The sequence below is a fragment of the Prionailurus bengalensis genome, chromosome A2 (genome assembly GCF_016509475.1).
Source record: "Prionailurus bengalensis isolate Pbe53 chromosome A2, Fcat_Pben_1.1_paternal_pri, whole genome shotgun sequence".
In the NCBI taxonomy this organism is placed as follows: domain Eukaryota; kingdom Metazoa; phylum Chordata; class Mammalia; order Carnivora; family Felidae; genus Prionailurus; species Prionailurus bengalensis.
The window spans coordinates 9,340,941-9,360,643 of NC_057348.1; the positions used below are offsets into that span (position 1 = coordinate 9,340,941).

A 19,703-nucleotide genomic window follows, 5' to 3' on the forward strand; every position below is an offset into this window, starting at 1 on the left:
GCTACCTACAGTGGGTGGCCGGGATCAAAATGTACGGCGGAAAGCTCGGAAAGTGTAGTGTGGATAGCCTTAATCACGTCGGCTCCCCTGGGAGGGGACGCATCACTCGCCCCATTTCACGGATGAGGAAGGTGAGGCTCAGAAAAGGGGCGGTAAGCGGAGAAATTCAACATCTACTGATCGGCTTCTGTGCACTGAGTGCTGTAAGCACATTATTTCAGGGCACTCTGCAGGAATAATTAAGGCTCTGAAATCAGATTTATTGAGTTTGAATCCCAGTCCTATCACATGGTCTTGGCAAGTTACTTAAACTCTCTGGGCTTCACTTTCCTTACCTGTTAAATAGAAATGCTAACTTCCAATATAGAGCAAAAATTAAGGGACAGAATGCCTGGAAAGTGTGCAAAGCATCCCCTCTCTCAGGAGGTTCTAACCGTGTAGGACGGGAGGGGAGCATAGTGGCCTGCACTGCCTGGATTCCAGTCCCAGCTAGCCTTGCTACTTGTTCTTGTCTCCATCTATGCTTAAGTTTGCCCATTTGCAAAATGGACATAACTTTTTAACGTTCGTTATTGTGTTGTGGTGAGTTTTAAACGACTTAGTGCAGGTTAAATGCTTAGAACAGAACCAGGTGTGGCGTAAACATGAAAGCATTAATTTCATCGTCGATTCTTGATTCGGCGTTTGAATCCTGGCACCCTCCATCACGTACTTGCTGGTAATCTTCAGTAGGTATTTTTCACTTCTGTGTGCCTCTCTTTCTATGAAGGGTGTATAAGTGTGTAGTCATTTCTACTTAAAAATGTTACTGTGGCGTTTAAAGAGATAATGCCCATTAAGTGCCTAAAACAGTGCCAGGCACAATAAATAGAAGTCATTGTTGTTTCGTTTTACAGGAAACGAATGATCGAAAAGGCGAAGAGACTTGTCCAAGGTCGCGGAACTAGGAAGCGGCGGGGTCGGGAGTCGAATTCTCCGGCAGATCAAGGAACAGGCGGGGGACCCTGAGGGGCGAAGGGAGAAAACCGAGGTGAGAAGAGGCGCGCTCGGCGCTCAGCTGGCCTCGTCTCGGGGGCGGGGCCGGAGGCGGGCAGGGGGCGGGGCCGCGGCCGCTCCTCCCCGGCCGGGTTGCGGCGGCGGCGCGGCTTGCGCTCGCTCGGCGCTCGGCTGGGGCGGCCTGGCCCACAATGAATGGCCGCCGCGGCTGCCGCTGCTGCTGAGGCGGAGGCCGCGGAGGCCGCGGAGGCGGAGGCCGAGGCCCCGGCGCAGGGGGGGCGCGCCCCGGGCCCAGGCCCGGCCCCAGCCGCCGCTGCGGAGCCCGCTGGGAGCCCCCGGAGCGCGGCCACGGCGCAGGTGAGGCGGCCCGCCCCAGGCCCGGTTCCGGCCTCCTCTCTCCGGGGCGGCCCGAGGGCATCCGAGGGCCGGCTGAGGGCTGAGCGGGGAGGGCCGGGGGGGGGACCTCCTCCGACAGAAAAGGAACCGGGTCCGCAGCCTGCACTCTGCCCGGGCCGGCGAGTGCGGAGAGGCCCGGCCCTCACGAGCGGCCTTGAGTGTCCAGTCCCGGGCCGGGCCGTGGGGCTTGGGGGTGGCGGGATCGGGCCCAGACCAAACCCCCCCCCGCTCACTCTCGGCGACTGGGGGGGCTCGGAGCTGTGCCCGGGCAGGTGCCGGAGGCCCGGGAAGTTGGAAGGCCGGAGGAAGAAAAGTGAGGAGGCGTCCGGGGAGGCCGGGGCGGGTGGGGGGGGGGGGAGGGGGGAGGAGTCGGGCTTTGGGCCGGCCGAGTGGGGGGAGGAGGGAGAGCGGCGCGGCCGGAGGGAAAGGGCCCGGAGGGGGGGGGGGGGGGGCGGGGAGGGGCCGACCTGCAGGTAGTGTCCGGGCGCCGGAGGAGGTGGGTGGGTCAGGTTACAGGCCTGGGGGCGGCTGAGGAGAAGCCCAGGAAGTGGGGCAGGGTGGGTGTGGGCGGAGTTAGTTCGGGTGGGGGCGGATAGGAGATCCCAGAGATGTTTGCAGGGGTCATATGAGGTTAGGGCTTGGAGAGATGCGCGGGGCGGGGGGAAGGCCAGATCCGGGGGCCATCAGGTAGGTTGAGGAACTACTGTAGGAGATCGGGGGGGGGGGGGGGGGAACAGCGCCTTTGGGCTCGGCTAGTGGAGACACGGGGCGTCCCGAGAAACTAGTGCGATCCAAAGGCACATGCCACCCCTTCCCCCACCAGGTGTCCGCTCCGGGCCAGACCTGGGCTGTGCCCTCTTGTCCTCATCCCTCTCGGGCTCTGGGTCCCCGACCTACCCTTGGAGCAAGCCTCTGCTGGCTCTTCCAAAGCGCTGGCCCACCGGGTGGGTGTTCGTGTGGGAAAGTCCGCAACACCTAGCTGGGCATGTATACCTGCCGGGAGGCCGCCCAGCTGCCCTTACCTGAGTATCCTGGGGTGCTAGATTCTTTCCCCACTTTTTGTGAGCAGAGCCTCGGGGCTCCAGCCCCGGCGATGGGACCTCGCAGCCACCCACCATCTTATACCATGGCCTCCCAGGCACCAGCTCCCCAGGGGTGAAGGACTGGGAGGGGAGCGAATAAAGCTCTGCTCGTCGGGTCTTGGAGGCTCCTGATGATACCAATCTGGTGTCTACACCCTGGCCCAGGCCTTTGGGTCTCTTGGCCCCTCGGCTCTGCCTGTGAGGTGCCCTCTGGGGCCAGGCCCTGGGATGAGCTCGTTGGTTGCCGGCCCACCACTGGATCCGCTTCCGCCTTCTCCATGATGGGAGGAAGCTCAGGCTTCGGGTGGCTTGCTCCAGGCCACACAGCTAGACAGTGGCAGATTGGGACTGACGGGCCCTCGGCTCAAACCCACAGTCTCCCCAGCTGGCTTTTGAGGGGCATGGCTGTTGGGATTCCCTGGTGGGGCTTCTGTGCCCGGGCGTTTCCTCTTGGCCCTCCCAAGGAATGGATCCGTGCCCTTGCGGACAGAGTTTTCCTGGCGTTCCAGGGGCGGGAACAGTGGAAGCGTCTTTCTCAGGGGCCTGGTCACACCTCATCCCCCCCGGCTCCCTTCTGGGAGCCCAGAGGTCAGGGGTCACGGAACTGTGAGCTGGCTCGGGGAGGCAGTTTCGAGGACGAAGCCTGGCTCCAGAGCTGCATGGAGCTCTGCTTGCCTGGTTTGTCTTTTTCCCCCTCTTTGGTTCCCGGTCAGACGTCCACAGCGTTCGTTGCTCTCTCTGGGCTAATTGTTACCAGTGTGTTCTGGGATCTTCCACACCTGAGGCAAGAGCCACAAACTGCTGGGCCGAGTGGTTATCAGCTGGGCCTGGGCTTAATGATGGGTTGTCACCCTCCTTCCCTGCCTTCCCCCAGTCGGCCTGTAGTTCCTCGAACCCATCCCACCTGGGCCCTGCCCTCCTCTCCCTGGCTAGCCTCCTGGTTCTGGGAGCGGGAGGAACTGGGCCGGCAGCCCCACTTAAAGGTGCCTTTTCCCTGTCTGGCTGGGCCGAGGCTGGCTGCTGTGGCACAGACTGGGGCTCAGGGCTGGGTACTGAGGCCGGGGGTGGCTACCTCTGGTCACATGGCTGGAATGGGGCCAGCGACTGGTGGGGGCTGGCCGTGGTGTGTGGATGGCAGAGGAGGGCAGTGGCTCTGAGCTGCCTCTGGAGCTAGAGGAGAAGGTGCTCAAAGGCTGCTTTTCTGTGCGGACTTCGGGGCACACAGACCTGGGGTGCCAGAGGAGGCCAAACTAGCAAGTACAACAAGTAAGGGGACCCTTGGGACAGTTTTATTTCACTAGGGTGTCGACTGCCTGCTAGGGGTGGGGGTGGGGGAACAGCCTTGAATAACAGATCCGGTGGGGGGGGTGGGGGGGGACAGTGGAGAATTTCAAATTGGGTGGTCAGGCACGGCTTGTGGGAGAGCTGAGCCCTGAATAAGAAGAAATCGGCCTGGTGAGGGAAGCTGGGGCAGGGGAGGAGCGAATGTTCTGGGCAGAGGGGACAGCACATTGAAAGCCTTTATTGAGCATGTGCCAGCCTCCTGCTAAGTACTCTAAATATCTTGTCCTCGTGAGGGAAGGAGTGAGGGGGGTGACCCCAGTGTGGAAATGAAGACCCTTAGTGCCATTTACAGAAAAGCACCCGGGTCGCAGGGTCTCCTGGGTCTCCCCGCTGCCCCCAGATGAAAGTCCAGACCCCTTGGCCTGCCTCCAGGCCTTTTAAAGTCTGGCCAGCCAGTGGGGAGCCCCAGCGAGCAAGGCTGTGAGGACAGCTGAGTTTTTGTCAGTCTTGCAGGATCTGTCGTTGGGGTCAGCCTGCAGGCGTGGGTTTGAAGAGCGTTGGGGGTTGGTCCAGCCAGGTTGACTCGGAGTTCATCAGTGTCAGTGCCAGAGCAGGTTGATGGAGAGGGGAGCCTGTGTTTGAGGCGATGACGAGCCCCCCTGGGCTTGAAGACGAGGCGCCGCTGCTTGAACAGCCTGTGCTCCCTCCTGGGGTCCTCCCGGCTCCTCCTCACCCCGATCCCTTTCCTCCTTCCCCAGGCCCTCGGCGCCCATTGTGCCTAGCAGGGGTGTGCGGGGGGGAGGCCCGTCTCCCTGCCTCTGGTCTCTGGGTCCCCCCTGGAGAGCCCTCTGAGCTGCAGCTTGCAGCTGCAGTGAAGTGAATCCGGTCCGGTGGCTGGCTGTTAGAGGTCGTGCCCAGTGCCTGCCTGCGGTCATCGTCCCGTCTCTCCTGTGCTGCCTCCTTTGGTGAAGGTCTCCGCATCCTTCGAGACCCAAGGGCCCTCTGTGAGGACTGTGACTCTTTTCTGAATTAGGCGGAGGGTGGCTGAAGGTGAGCAACCACGGTCTAGTGGAGAGTCTGATTCCATCAGCGCCATCCTCCTCAGCCATGAGACCCTGGGCAAAGGTTGCGACCTCGGGCACCTCCCGTGTCCTCCTCTGATGAGTGGGGACAAGCAGGCTTGCCTGTGCAGCAGTGGTTCTCAATGAGGAATGATTCTGCCTCCTCTTAAGGGGTTTTGGGAAATGTCTGGAGACGTGTTTGGTGGTCACAGCTGGGGCTGGTACTGGCCTCTAGTGAGCGTAGAGGTCCGGGATGCTGCTCAACATCGTACGTAATGTATAGGATGGTCCGTCCGTCCGTCCGTTCCCCCCCCCCCCCCCCCCCCCGCCAAAGAGTGATCTGGTCCCAGTGGCCACAAGGTCGGGGTATCCTCGCTGTGTTGTTACCATGGGGAGCACAGAGATTGGTGTCTGGGGTGTTTGATGATGCTGGGAAGGCACTGGGGCAGGCAGGGAGCCCTCAGCAAGTACTGCTCGATTAATCATGAAATGGCATAAGGTTCTGGGGGTGTAGGACGTGGCCGCTGCTGTCAGAGACCTTACAGCCCTGCGAGGGGCTTAGGGGGAGGGACAGAGGGGACGTGGCTAATAACAGCTGGTGTTACCGGGTCCCGGACTCAGGGTAAGCACCAGTCTGCCTGCATTGCTTGCCGGTTCAGTCCTTGGAATGGCCGCAGGAGGTGGCTGCTGCTGTTAGCCCCTTTTCGAGTTGGGAAGACTGATGTCAGGCTGTCAGCGCCGCTGCAGGGAGATGTTTTCTGGCAGTGTAGAGGAAAGGAAGCACAATTCTAAGCAGGAAGCTTTGCGCTTTGTGTAAGATAACAAGATTCGTCTTCTTAAGCCGTGCCAAGGTCCTGCGGCGCCTTCCAAGCCCGTTTTGACAGGCCCCTTCCCAGGAACCACCTGCCTTAGCTACACCAGCGTCACCTCAGGGCCTTAGCATGTGACACTCCCTCCATCGTGTGCCTGCCACCATCTCCTCCTTCAAATTTGAAGGCACACAGGGATTAGGGTGTAACTCCGAAAGGTGGACTTGGGGTGGGGGGTAGGGCTGCTGCTGTGGGTGGAGGAAGGGAGAGTGGGAGGAGAGAGGGAGACCCTGGGGCGAGCGGGGGACTGGACTGCTCATTTCCCAGAGGTGGCAGGGGCGAAGGGGAGGGAGTAGCTGGGGGAGGCTGGGCAAAGGAGAAGGCCTCCTGTAGGGGAGGCAGGAACGGCCCGCAGCCTAGCCCTCAGAGGGCGACCGAGATCCCATTTATGGGGAAGACATACCCAGTGAAGATAAAGAGCCCCAGCTCTGGCCTCTCTGAGCCCCAGTTTTCCCATCCATGGGATGGGTCTAGTCACGGTGGCCTGCGTGCCTCGGGGAGCGATGGGACCACGTGGGGGACGAGCTGGGCATGGGCCAGCCGTGGTGAGGAAGCCTCAGCCACTGTTACCTCCGATTCTGGGACAGGAGCCAGAGGGCCTGGGCGCAATTCTGGGCCTTGCTCTCTACGCCCGGAAAATGGCGGGAAGAGTTGTTTCTTCCTCAGAAACCAGAGAGAGAAGTGTAACAGAGCCCTTGCCCTGTGCAGGTGCACAGTAGGGGCAATGTAAATGCTACTTGCCAGCTAATGCCCTGTCACAATCCTGTCACCCACTGTGGATATCATGGCCACTTTTTTTGTGGGGGCGGGGGGGGCGGAATGTGCACCTACTTTAAAAATGCCAACAGTAGGGGGGTGCCTCGCTGGCTCAGTCGGAAAAGCCTGCGACTCTTCATCTTGGGGTTGTGAGTTCAAGCCCCGTGTTGGGTGTAGGGATTGCTAAAAAAATAATAATAAAGTCCTTTTTTAAATGCCAGCAGTAGAGATCTGTACAGTCAGGTAACACTTTGTTCTTCATTAGCAAATGTTTGCCTCAGCTGCTTTGCAGTTGGCGCCTACTGAGGGTCAGAATGGCTCTGGGCCAGGAAGGCTGCTCTGGCAGCCTGGGGGTATATCCCCTCCCCCCACCTTACTCTGACCTCCTGCTGAGCTGCTTGAAGTCCTGTGGGGCTTTCCACGGGCCTCTGGTCCTTTCACTTGGGGTTGGTGGTTTCCCTGAACTGGCTTGCACTACATCGGGCAGCTCACAGCTTCCCTGGAAAGTCAGCCGGGAAGACAGACAGTCCGTCCCTGGTGATGGCGCACATCTGTACCCCTCGCTTGTGCTGCCTGGGGAGTTTGGAGCTCCCTTTCCAAATCCCTGCCAGTTTCCACTCCCAGGAGTCGCCCTGCCACCCAAGCGCTTGCAGTTCAAGCCTGCCGCACCCCGGCACGATCAGGCAGTAGTGTGAACAGTTGGTGGGAATCCGAAATGCAGTGACACTGAGCTCAGAGCGGGACCCTGACTGCAGGCCACCCGCCTGGTGCGGCTGCCCGAGGGGGGGCACCGGTCTTGGCGGCACCCTCCACACTGGCCCTGGGGGCTCCCACCCTGTTTGGGTCACATTCATGTGGAACAAAAAGGGGAGTTAGGTTGGAAGTAACGGAAATCATTTTTCATTCCACAAACAACTATTGAGCACCCACTGTGTACCTGTCTGGTCCTAAGGGGCAGCCGAACACTGCAGTATAAACCGGATAGGCAGGCACCTTGCCCTGGTGGAACTGACACAAAGCCAAGGACGCATCTAGCTAGCTCGATGGTAGGAAGCACCAAGGAGGAAAAATCAAGCAGGAGAAGCGAAGGAATTGGGGTTGGGAGAGCTTCTGTCTTTGGGAGTTTGAGATAAGTGACTGGGCAGGTGTGACGAGCTGTGGCCATCTCGGGGACAGCATTCTAGGAAGTCCCAAGAGCAGGTGGTGAGAACAGGTTTTGAAAGAGTTTGGGGGTCAGATCAGGGTGTTGGCCTGAGCAAGGAAGGCTGGAGCTGGTGAGAGCTTTGGCCAGCGGGCTTGGGGGTGTGGGGAGGGGTTTGGCCGCAGGCACGTCGAGTTGGTACTGGGGACATATACACGTCTGGCACCCGTAGGAAGCCCAGGACAGGGGCTCCACGGGGGAGTTGTAGGCGAGAGGGTGCTATTTCAAGCCTGTCTTGAGCCAGCTTGCCATAACAACACGCCAGAGACGGGGTGGCCGAAGCAACAGACATGGCTCCCACTTCTGGAGCCTGGAAGTCCAAGACCAGATGTGCCCACACGGCCTTGGTGTGTGTCCTTACAGAGAGAGAAATCTCTCCCTTCTCTAAGACTCACCGGTCCTAGCAGATCAGGGCTCCCACTCTTAGGCCCTTGTTTAATCTTAATTACCTCCTAAAGACTGCATCTCCAAATACAGACGTGTTGGGGGTAAGAGTTCAACCCACGAATTGGGGCGAGGAGGCACAGTTGGGTCCAGCGCAGAGCCCTCGGTCTGGGTTCAATCCCTGGGAAGAGAGAAACTAACCAAGGATTGGGCCCAGCACCAGCCTTCATTTACCTTCACTTTCTGGAAGGGCTGTGCCCGCTTCTCTCTCAGGACTCTGCATGGTCTCCCTGTACGTTGGGGGCTATGCTCCCATTCCACCACCGCCTCGTTCTGTCTGCCCCCCCACCCCCCGTCCCCGCTCCAATATGTCAGCTGTAATGTTAGAGGCCCACACATGCGGCACGTTGATCTGTGGAACTCTGGGTGTAAGACCACGTTCCCTGTTGGACCATGAGCCCTGGAGGCAGGCCTTGTCTCGCTCATGGCCTGCCCCGGGCTCCCAGGCACTTCATGCCCCAGGCAGGCGCTCGGCAAATATTTGTTGAGTGACTCGGGAGGTCATGGAAACGGAGTGCTGGGCCCTTGCATCTCACTGGGAGACCTGCTCGTGTTTGGGGCCAGGACACTAGCGATGCTGGGAGGGTCCCTTTGGCCCTGCATAGGGCTGGGAGCCGCCTCTTCCTTCGAGGGGAGTCTGGGGACCCCAGAAGATGGGCAGGCTAATATGCCACATTGTGAGGTCTTCTGCCCTTAAGGATTCTCTAGTCGAGTGGGATTTAGTTTTCTCAGAGGTAAGCATTAGGGCTCTGCGTGTGGGAGCCGGGGAGAGTGTGCAGAAGAAGGGCATCTTCTCCAGTCTGGAGAATTCTCGGAGCCAGGGGGTAACGGTGGGAGAGGAAGATGTGGGCAGTGGGAGGAAGAGGGTTCTCTGGCAGGGTGCACAGCCGGACAGACGCCTGGCGCGGGTGGGAGAGCCATGCAGTGTGCTTGGCGGGGACAGGACTGCTGGATGGTTTAGAAACCCCCGACTCTTGACTCCATCACCACTGCCTAGGCAGCAGGTACTACAGACCTGTTTTCTGGGAGCCCGTCGTGCTCCACGGTCCCTCCCCTCACAGGGCTAGCGTGGCTAAGGGGCTTCAGGGAGAGCCAGGACAGCCGTTCTTTCTGAGTCCAGAGGACTGGAGTGGGGCATTTGCCCAGGGAGGGAAGGAGGGGAGCCTGGGGGTGACCTGTCCTATGCTTCTAAAGCCAGCCAAGCCCTCGCCTTTCGCTGCCCTTGCAGGGACAGCAAGGCCACACAGCGTCTCTGCATCTCAAGCCCTGCCACCCCACTCCCCTGCACCGTGGAGGAGGTTCCTGTGCATTGACCGGTTGAGCCGTTGGCACTGATTGCCTCCCCCCGCCAAATGGTTAAGGCGTCAAAGCCCTGGGTGCCGGGCTGTGAGGCTGGGGTTCACAAGGCCTGGGGGACCCCAGCCTGAATGTCAGGTTGGTTCTCGCCTTTGGGAGCGCCTCCCTGTGTGTGTTCCCGCTGTCACCCCAGGGACCTCAGCACTCTCGTTGCTGAGCATCCCCCGAGCTGAGCTGCCATCCGGTGCCGGTTCCCGGTGAGCGGTCAGGCCCTCAAGTCCAGCCGCCTCGGGAGGGGCAGGGCCGCGCTTCAGTCCTCACCTATGAAGCGGGGCGGTCCTTGTGCCCTTAGCAGCAACTGGCACACCAGCACAGTTAGGAGAACCCCCCAGAATTTCTTCTGCAGCCCCGGGATGCAGCACCTCCCCCAGCAGCTGCCACGTCCCAGACTGGAGGCATTTATTCTTGCCTTGGTGCTCCCTCCTCTTAGCCACTCACCGCTGAGTCTGACCATCCTCTCTCTGTGGCTGCCCCACTGCCACCTGCCCCACCACTGGCCCAGCCCTCAGTGTCTCCCCTGTTTTGGTTGGGAGTTCTCCCGAAGGCGGTCTGGGCCTGTGTCTCCCTTGCTCCAAGCTTCCCACTGCTCCCGCGGAAACACTTCCCCTCACCAGACCGGGGCCCCCGGTCCCACCCCTTTCCCAGCAGCCCTGTTGGCCCTGCACTCGCCTCAAGCCGCCGCTGGCCTCCTGGGGTCTTCTGACTGCACCTCACTCCTTCCTGCCCGAGACTTGGTGGCCCTCTGGCCCCCTGTCTTCACCTCACTCCCAGAGTCAGCCCAGCCCTTCTGACACACTCACCCCGGCGGTAAATGTGTCACTCCCGGTGTCTTCCCGCTAGACAACTGCACGTGGAAATAGCCAGTCTCCTTTAGGGCTGTGTCCCTCGCGCCTTGCAGTTTGTCAGGGTGGGTTGGATGAGTGAGTCTCCATTTTGCAGATGAACAAACCAAGGCACAGAGGGGAGGGCCTGGCGATGGAACCCAGGTCTGGGGTTGGACTCCACTGCACGCCTCTCCTGCCTTGGTCCTTCCCCTTACCGTGAGAGCCTTCCCAACTGGGGGTCTAGTGATCCTGTTGAGGGAGCTGGCCTCACCCTTGACCCCCTTGGCTCTGGTCACTTGGGCCCCAGTACCTGGGGTAGCTTCATTTTGGCAGCCTTGGGAATTGGGTTGGGGGTGCCAGGCCCCTGGAGCGGGCTCTCTGGGCTGCGTCCTTTGCCTCCACTTGGTGCCTCAGTTTCTCTTATCCACACACAGAGGGCCAGCTCCTAGCCCATCTGGTGTTGAGTTGGAACTCCTGAAGGAAGGTGCTGCCTTCTGATGGTGGAGTCCCTATTTCCCCCCGGGATTGCCTTAAATTGTTTTTCCTGGGAGTGACAGTGATTTTGATGAAGACAAGGAAGCAGAGGGCATAGCTAAGGGAAATCACAAGTTTCAGTGCCCACAGAGACCCTGATTTGAATCTTGTCCCTACTGTTTCCTCAGTGATGACCTTGAGACTGTTTTTAACATCCCCCCATGGCCTCAGTTTTCCCGTCTGAAAATTGGGAGTATGAAATCAGCCCCGTGGGTTTGCTAAGAGGATTCAGAGAACTCCTGTAGGTCACCAACTGTCAGCTCTTGGGTGACCCGGGTGCTGGGAGGGGCAGGGCCTGCCAGTGTCTCCCTCAGGGTCCATCACATGTAGCAGCTTAGTGAATGCAGACTGGATTTGCACAATCGGGTTGGCCTTAACCAACATCTGTTTCCAAATGGAGAAGCAGAGATTCGGAGTTCCTGCCTTCAGTAACAAGTTGGTTCTGGAGCCAGGACTTACCATGGGCACATGGCTGCTTCTGTTGTCCTCGTGGTACCTGGTGTTACCAGAGTTCCACTGTGTCCCAGGGTTCAGCCCGTGGAAGCAGCTCAGAATGGACTCGCTAGTGAATTAAAAATGTGAAAGAAGCAGGTGAGCTAATCTGAGAATGAGGGGAAACAGCTGGGGGCTCTAGTTGGTACCTGCCCCAGGGCCTTTGCACACCGACTTTCTTCCTTCTCACCAGCTGGACTCTTTTCATACTCACCCAGCCCATTCAGGACCACTGCCTTCTATATTCCATAGAATTGCAGGGGACTCACTTTTACCATGGGTACAGTTATAAAGCCGCCTTGTCCTTCAATGCCCTTTTATGAGTGCCCTTAGAGTACTGGACATGCCCATCCCACCCCACCAGTTCTGGGTTGGAATGTGCTGGAATGTGCACTGATGGAATCGGCTGTGATGCAGAAGTTCCCATTTGAGAGGTGCCTGGGCCTCCCTGAGAAGGGCCACAGTTTCTTAAATTGGCATTTCTATCCCCCTCTAGCACTTTGGGGTTAATTTTCACAAATTAGATGCGTATGCTACGATTTCACACATTTTACATCTTTTGAAATATTACCTATTTTTGTAAGTAGGTGTAATATGATCACCAGGTTCAAAATGCAAGACTCAGGAGTGTTCGTGGCAAGTTTCTCATGTCTTCTGCCCAGAAGAAACCGGTCCTGTGGATTCTTATTTCTTTATTTGAGCTTTATTGAGAGACACATACCATGAAGTTCATTTAAAGTGTACAACTCCATGGTTTTCATACAGGTGATCCTTGAATGAGTTGAGATGGGGGGGGGGGGGCGTGCAAAGTCGAAAGCCCATGCAAAATCTTTGACTCCCCAAAAACTTAACAGCCTACTGTTGGCCGGAAGCCTTACCGATAATGAAAACAGTCAATTAACACATACTTTGTATAAGTATTCTATACTATGTTCTTTTTTTTTTCTTAGTGTTTATTTTATTTTTGAGAGAGAGACAGAGTGAGTCTGGGAGGTGCAGAGAGGGAGACACAGAATCCAAAGCAGGCTCCAGGCTCTGAGCTGTCAGCACAGAACCAGAGGCGGGGGCTCAAACCCATGAACGGGAGATCATGACCTGAGCTGAAGTTGGACGCTTAACCGACTAAGCCACCTAGGCGCCCCTACTGTGTTCTTACGATAAAGTAAGCTAGAGAAAAAAAAATGTTAACCAAGAGAATCATAAGGAAGGGGCACCTGGCTGGCTCTGTCAGAGGAGCATGCGACTCTTGATCTCTGGGTCATGAGTGTGAGCCCCACTACTTGGGCATAGTGATTACTTAAAAGAATATAAAATCATAAGGCAGAGAAAATAACATTTATGGTACTGAACCGTATTGAAGAAATTCTGCGTGTAAGTGGACCCACACAGTTCAGACCTATGTTATTCAAAGATCACAATTGCTTATTCAGAGTTGTGCACACATCACCACAATTTTGGCCCATTTTACATTACGGCAAGAAGAAACACTGCATTCTTCTGCTCACCACCCCCCCACCTTGCCAGCTCTGGATTTGCCTGTTTTGGAGATCTGTATACATGGGATCATATAAGAGTGCCTGGCTGGCTCAGTCAGCAGAGCCCGTGACTCTTGATCTCAGTTTTGTGGATTCGAGCCCCACGTTGGGTGTAGAGATTACTTCTGGTCTTTTAGCTAAATAAGTAAATGAAAGAAGCCATCCGTACATAAAATCATATAATACACAGGTCTTTTGTCTGCCTTCTTGCCTTCAGCGTAATGTTTTCAAGGTTCACCCATATCCTAGCCTGTATCTGTGTTTGTTCCTTTATGTGGCTGAATAATATTCCGTTGTATGACTGGACCATATTTTATGTATCCACTCATCAGCTGATGGACATTTGGGTTTCCACCTTTTTGGCGATTGTGAACGGTGCACAGGATTTTCTGTGGATCTAGGTGTTTGTTTCTCTTGGGTATAATTCTAAGGAATGGAATTGCTGGGTCATATGGTAACTCCGTGTTTAATCATTGGAGGAGCTGCCAGACTTTTTCCATAGCAACTGCACCATTTTGCATCCCCACCAGCAGCGTAGGAGGATTCCGATCTCATCCTTGCCAACACTTGTCTGTCTTTTTTATTCCATCCAGCCCCGTTGGTATGAAATGGTGTTTCGCTGTGGTTTGGGCTCGCGTAGTTACCCTGACGACTGGTGATGTTCTCATGTGCTTTCGGGGTTTCTTGAGTAGGTTATTCATTCATTCATCAAACAGTGATTGGGGGTCACGTGCTCAGCCCTGTGGACGCAGTGTGAAAAACCAGACGACCCTGGCCTCTTGGTGTTTTGGCGCCAGTGCCCTTCTCTAGGGGTTGCCCTATCTGTGCGTGTCGTGCTGGTGGTGCTTAATGCTCACAGACACTCACTGTGTTCGCTCATTTCAAATTCAGGCACATACGTGTAAGTGTGCGTTTGCCCTCCTGTCTGCAAGGGACAGCCAGCACGCCCCACCCCCCACCCCCACCCCGGGCCTGTGGCTGACATAACTGATCTGACAGTCTGTCATGGAGGCAAGTCTGTGCCGGGACTGAAGGCGTGGGTGGCTCCCGGTGATTCTCGCAACCGCGGCCGAGTCCACCCTGTGGATGCTGCTCCCACGTGCCTCCCTGCAGCAGGTGAGGTTCACGAGAGGAGGGCTGAGTCTGCTGCCTGACCCTGTCCCTCTGTCTGTCTCTCCCTATCCCCTCCCCCCCCCCCCCCCCCCGCGCAGCTGCCGCCATGGCCCAGACCCTGCAGATGGAGATCCCGAACTTCGGCAACAGCATTCTGGAGTGTCTGAACGAGCAGCGGCTGCAGGGCCTGTACTGTGACGTGTCCGTGGTGGTCAAGGGCCACGCCTTTAAGGCCCACCGGGCCGTGCTGGCCGCCAGCAGCTCCTACTTCCGGGACCTGTTCAACAGCAGCCGGAGCGCGGTGGTGGAGCTGCCGGCTGCCGTGCAGCCCCAGTCCTTCCAGCGGATCCTCAGCTTCTGCTACACAGGCCGGCTGAGCATGAACGTGGGGGACCAGTTCCTGCTCATGTACACGGCCGGCTTCCTGCAGATCCAGGAGATCATGGAGAAGGGCACCGAGTTCTTCCTCAAGGTGAGCTCCCCCAGCTGCGACTCCCAGGGCCTGCACGCTGAGGAGGCCCCATCGTCCGAGCCCCAGAGCCCCGTGGCCCAGACGTCGAGCTGGCCGGCCTGTGGCACCCCGCTGCCCCTCGTGTCCCGCGTCAAGACGGAGCAGCAGGAGTCGGACTCCGTGCAGTGCACGCCCGTGGCCAAGCGGCTGTGGGACAGCGGCGGCAGTGGCGGTGGCAACGGCAGCCGCAAGATGGCCAAGTTCTCCACGCCAGACCTGGCTGCCAACCGGCCGCCCCAGCAGGCCCCGGTGGTGGCGGCGGCACAGCCCGCCGGGGTGGCCGTGGCGGCGGCGGCGGCGGCGGCGGGGGCCGGCACCGGGCAACCGGCTGGGGGGGCGGCAGCGGCGGCGGCGGCGGTGGCGGCAGGGGGCGTGGTGAGCGGGCCCAGCACGTCAGAGCGGACCAGCCCAGGCACCTCGAGTGCCTATACCAGCGACAGCCCCGGCTCCTACCACAACGAGGAGGATGAGGAGGAGGATGCAGGCGAGGAGGGCACGGACGAGCAGTACCGGCAGATCTGCAACATGTACACCATGTACAGCATGATGAACGTCGGCCAGACAGGTGAGGTGCCTGCCCTGCCCTCCCGCCCCAGTCCCCGCCCCCGCCCCCGCCCCGGTCCCCGACACGTGCTGCTCTCTGCCCCTGAAGCCGAGAAGGTGGAGGCCCTCCCTGAGCAGGTGGCCCCCGAGTCCCGGAATCGCATCCGGGTGCGGCAAGACCTGGCGTCTCTCCCGGCCGAGCTCATCAACCAGATCGGCAACCGCTGCCACCCCAAGCTCTACGACGAGGGGGACCCCTCCGAGAAGCTGGAGCTGGTGACAGGTGGGCCAGCGTCACTTCCTCCCCAGAACCCCCCTTTCCTCCCCCACGTCTGCCCTCTGAGCCAGCGCCCCTGGCCCGGTGTTTAGGAGCCACACTTGGGATCTGACTCCAGCCCCGCTGCCACCGCTGGCCGTGTCTTGGGGCAGCTGACACCCCTTGGTGTTGATTCGTCCCAAAGGCCGGCCTCCAGGCTTCTGCCCCAGAGGCTGGTATAATTGTGGGTCGGCACTGTTGGCCACGCGGGTAGATGAGCGGCTTCTTAGGGTGGTTTGGGGGTTACCTGATACGGTGGCTAAGAATCTCGGCTCTTGGAGGCAGGGTGCCTTGGCGTGAGCTTCCACTGCCTGTTCTTTTTGATGCCCAGGTGGTTGTGTGGGCAAAAGCCCCCCGTGTGCAAGCAGGGCCCGGCATGTTCTAGGTGCCCCGTGCACAGCGGCACCACCATCTGTCCTCGCCTGACCGCTGACGAGGCCACGCCGGGGCGAGTTGTCAGGGAGCGTCTTGGCCGGGCCCAGGCCGGGGCCCGGCCAAGCGGGGAACGTGGCAGTTTGGGGCCCCCCGGCCACCCTCCTGCTCCCCACTCCAGGCACCAATGTGTACATCACGAGGGCACAGCTCATGAACTGCCACGTCAGCGCGGGCACGCGGCACAAGGTCCTGCTGCGGCGCCTCCTGGCCTCCTTCTTTGACCGGTGAGGCCCTCGCAGAGCCCGGCTGGAGGGGAGGGGGGCCGCCCCATACCCCCCTGCCACGGGCGGCCTGACTCCCTCCTCCGTGCCCTCCACCCCAGGAACACGCTGGCCAACAGCTGTGGCACCGGCATCCGCTCTTCCTCCAACAACCCCAGCCGCAAACCGCTGGACAGTCGCGTCCTTCACGCTGTCAAGTGTGAGTCTCTGGAGGGGCGGGGCCCGGGGCAGGCCGATGGTCCTCTTCCGCGTTGGCCCTGATAGATGGGTGGGGTTTGGGGTCAAGATTCTGAGGCTCAATCTAGGCCTGTGGGGAAGAAGGCTGTGACTGGATAGAGATTTCCCCACAGTGAGGGGCGGGGGGCACTGAAGGTCAGCCTGTGTCAGCTGTGGGGGTGGGAGTGCGGGGGGAGGGGTCCTCGGGGAGTCATGGGAGTGGTGAAGCAGCCAGGCCCCAGCCAGCTGTCGGGAGAGAGGTCTGGGTTTTCGTGTGGAATCTCGCAGTTCCTAAATTCTGGCAAATGACCCAGACTTTTCAAGAGCCCTGGGCCATCCTCTCAAACCCCACACACGGCCGAGCCCAGTCAGGCATGGGGTCAACTGACGTCGTGGCTCGCGGGTTCCTCCGTTCCGCCACCTCTGAGGGGGGTTCGGGGCTGCCCTCGGTGTGTGTTTGGGAATCAAGGAGCAGCGTGGCCGCGTGGCTGCTGGCAGTGTGAGCGGCCGGGGCCACACTCTGCCTGAGCCCCGCTGTGTCTGTGCCCTCGCAGACTACTGCCAGAACTTTGCTCCCAACTTCAAGGAGAGTGAGATGAACGCCATCGCAGCTGACATGTGCACCAACGCCCGCCGCGTCGTGCGGAAAAGCTGGATCCCCAAGCTCAAGGTGCTCATGGCGGAGGGCGATGCCTACACCACCTTCATCAGCGACACGGGCAAGATCGAGCCGGACATGATGGGCGTGGAGCACAGCTTCGAGACGGCCAGCCACGACGGCGAGGCCGGCCCCTCGGCCGAGGCCCTCCAGTAACTACCACCGGACCCTCCCCGCGGGGCCGTCACACTCCCCCCCCCCCCCCATCACGCCCACCTACCATCTTGGTCACGAGCTACTGTCTGTCCCTCCCAGGACCCGCGGGGGGCGCTGCATGCTCCCAGCCCCTCTGCCTCCCCATCCCACTCTCTGACCCCAATCCGAGCGGGCTGGGAGAGGGCAGCGGCCGGTGCGAGCTCTGCACTGCCTTCCCTAGCACACTCGGGCGCCGTCAGGGGGGCTCCTGCTCCCCCTCTCCTAACCCCTAGCAGTGGTCTCCCCACTCACCAGGCCAGGCAGGGAGGGGCCGGCCTGGGGGGCTCAGGAAGGCTCCCTCCCCAGGCCCTGGGCCCCTTGCTGCAACCTCTTGGGACTTGCAGGGGCCCCAGGGTTCTCAGGACCCCTCCTGCCACCACCTCCCAGTGCTTCCACGTTTCCAAAAGCGCCTTCCTGTCTCCCTCGTCTGTCCCTGCGCCTGGGGGCTGGGGTAGGCGAGGCTGAGGGGACTGCCCATTTCACAGCTGAGGAAACTGAGGCTCAGAGAAACTTCACAACTGATCTAAGGTGGTGGGCAGTGGCGGGCCCGGCGCCCCTCTCTCTCCCCACCCTGTGCCCACCTCTGTTGCCCCCACTTTTCCCCTGGGGCCTGAGTGGGGCAGGTCCCGAGTGGGAGGCTCTTGGGGAAAGACTGAGGGTCTCTGTGAATAGAACGAGAGGTTTCCTGGGCTCACAGAAGTGTGTGTGTGTGTGTGTGTGTGTGTGTGTGTGTGTGTGTGTGTGTGTAGAAGTTTTGCTTTTAAACAAATGGATATGCGAGGCAGTAGGGCCAGGGCTAGCAGCCAGGGGAGCAGGCTGGGGGGCTGCTGCCCTCCCCCCCCCCACCCCCACATCCCACGCTGCCCCCACCCCCTGTACATACTTTTTAAAGCATTTTTTTAGCTGATGAAATATTGAAGTATAAGATTCCTTTTATTTTTCAAACCAACGGGACTGTCTGATGTCCCCTTCGGTCCCCGGGGGACGCGGCAGGCAGGACGGGGTGGGGGATGGGGGCAGGCTGAATGCGTGCGTGCGTGAGTGTGGAGTGTGGGTGCGCATTTCTGAGGTGGGGACCCGGCCAGGCCTCTGCTCAGGCTCCTGTGGGTCTGACCAGCTCCTCCCTTGCTCCTCTGTTCCCCAGCGGGGCTCCATTTGAGGCGGGGGGGGGGGGGGGGGGGTGGCCTGGCCTTGGCCTCTTGGCTGAGCCCAGCTTCTGGGGACAAGGCAGGGCCCACTTCCATTGTTAGCAGTTTGCAGAATTTTCTCTAACCATTCCTCTTTCTGTCCTCGCCCAGCGCGAGGGGGTTGTGTTTTTTTGAGTTTTACATGTGAACTCTGTGGAGGGTTCTTTTTTTTTACTCCCTGTCCCCCCACACTGGGTGTCCTTTACAATTTCACCTTTCCCTCTAGCCCTGTCCCCACTGCCTCTCGCCGCCTTCTCCCCAATCTGACCAGCCCGTTGCTTCCGGCAGCCTCTCCAGAGGCAGGGGGATTGTGGGAGGTGGGGTGGGGGTCAGCCCCAACCCTTGGAATCTGACTCAGAGGTCCCCCCCACCGCCTCCAGCAGCCCCCACCAGTCTGTGAAGGGGTCCCCTCCTGACATCTTTTTGTGGGGGTGGGGGGGCGTCTGGTCTGGCTGGGGTCCTGGCATCCCACTTTCCTGGCCTGGCCCCTGCACCTTAGCCCTCAGCCGGCCCAGTGTATGGGGGGAGTCGACGCCCCAGCTAAAGCACAAGCACCTTAGTCGCACCTCCCCCACGCCCTCGTCCTGGCTTTGACATCCCACCCCAGCATCTATCCCAAAGCACAATATCCTGGTCACTTGGCAAGCTGCCGGGCCGGCCGAGGCCGAGGGGCGGGCTGGGGCTCCAGCCAGACCCCACAAGGAAGGAGTCCCCAGGCGCTCCCCTCCTTCCAGGCCTTAGCAGGGGCCGGCTCTCTGGGACTGGGGTCTTCTCCCTCCCCACCCCTTTGTCCTGGACAGGCCCCTGCCCAGCCCCTCCCTGCCTTGTCCTCGGGTGGGGCTTGCCCCTGTCCCTCCTCCAAGCCCCTGCAGCACTGGGTTGGGTGGCAGAGCCCCTCGTTTCAGGGACCCCAGGAGGTGCCCCTGGCTCCCGGGACTGTGTTGGGGGGGGGGGGGGGGAAGGGGCTGGGCAGGGGTGCCGGGGAGGAAACTCCTCACCAGGAGAGCCAAAGACAGGGTTGTGCCTTACCCCAGGAGCCACCCCTGCGCCCCTCCCGCCCTGCCCTCCCCACCTCCTGGGCGGCCTGCTGCTTTTCCTTCTCTCCCTCCCCTGCCCCGCCCTGCTCTGAGCTGCATGGTCCCCCCCACCCCGGGCAGCCCAGGGAGGAGCACGAATGGAGAATCACCAACCAACGCAAAAAAAAAAAAAAAAAAAAGACTGTGGGCCCCCCCCCTCCGCCTCCCCTGGCCGCCCACTCACCCGCCTCTTTCACGCAGGACAGACCGCCCGCCCTGTCCGTGTGAAGTGCCAACGCCCTCCCCGCCCTGGGCCGACCCCCCACTCCCCGGGCCCGTAAGTGAGATTGCACATTAACTACTGTAAGGAGAGGAGCCGCACTGGGAAATGTGAACCATGAGAATATCAGTGACACTGAGGAAAATAAACTAAACGCCTTTGTAACAGCCCTGCCGCATGCT

The 19,703-nt window shown here is 59.8% G+C and overlaps 1 protein-coding gene across 3 annotated transcripts; it reads left to right on the plus strand.

Annotated features, from left to right (window-relative positions):
- The first annotated feature begins 6 nt into the window (after window positions 1-6).
- Window positions 7-19,690, plus strand: NACC1 (nucleus accumbens associated 1). Of its 3 annotated transcripts, XM_043586720.1 has the most exons (8): window positions 7-131; window positions 897-1,030; window positions 14,042-15,019; window positions 15,107-15,280; window positions 15,867-15,972; window positions 16,071-16,168; window positions 16,740-16,995; window positions 19,503-19,690. In XM_043586720.1, exons 3-8 carry the CDS (start codon window positions 14,050-14,052, stop codon window positions 19,597-19,599), a joined length of 1,701 nt encoding a protein of 566 aa, XP_043442655.1. In that variant the 5' UTR covers window positions 7-131; window positions 897-1,030; window positions 14,042-14,049; the 3' UTR covers window positions 19,600-19,690. The 3 variants fall into 3 exon arrangements, with proteins under 3 accessions (XP_043442655.1, XP_043442657.1, XP_043442656.1); XM_043586722.1 differs by lacking the exon at window positions 19,503-19,690 and having other exon boundaries at window positions 16,740-18,193; XM_043586721.1 differs by lacking the exons at window positions 7-131; window positions 897-1,030 and adding an exon at window positions 1,160-1,353.
- Window positions 19,691-19,703: the final 13 nt, after the last annotated feature.

What these genes read in the sequence shown, in the direction of transcription:
- NACC1 (XM_043586720.1), top strand. Translation starts at nt 14,050, where the DNA reads ATGGCCCAGACCCTGCAGATGGAGATCCCGAACTTCGGCAACAGCATT. An exon ending in GAAGCTGGAGCTGGTGACAG is followed by an intron (nt 15,281 to 15,866) that starts GTGGGCCAGCGT and finishes TCCCCACTCCAG; the next exon opens with GCACCAATGTGTACATCACG. An exon ending in CGTCCTTCACGCTGTCAAGT is followed by an intron (nt 16,169 to 16,739) that starts GTGAGTCTCTGG and finishes GTGCCCTCGCAG; the next exon opens with ACTACTGCCAGAACTTTGCT.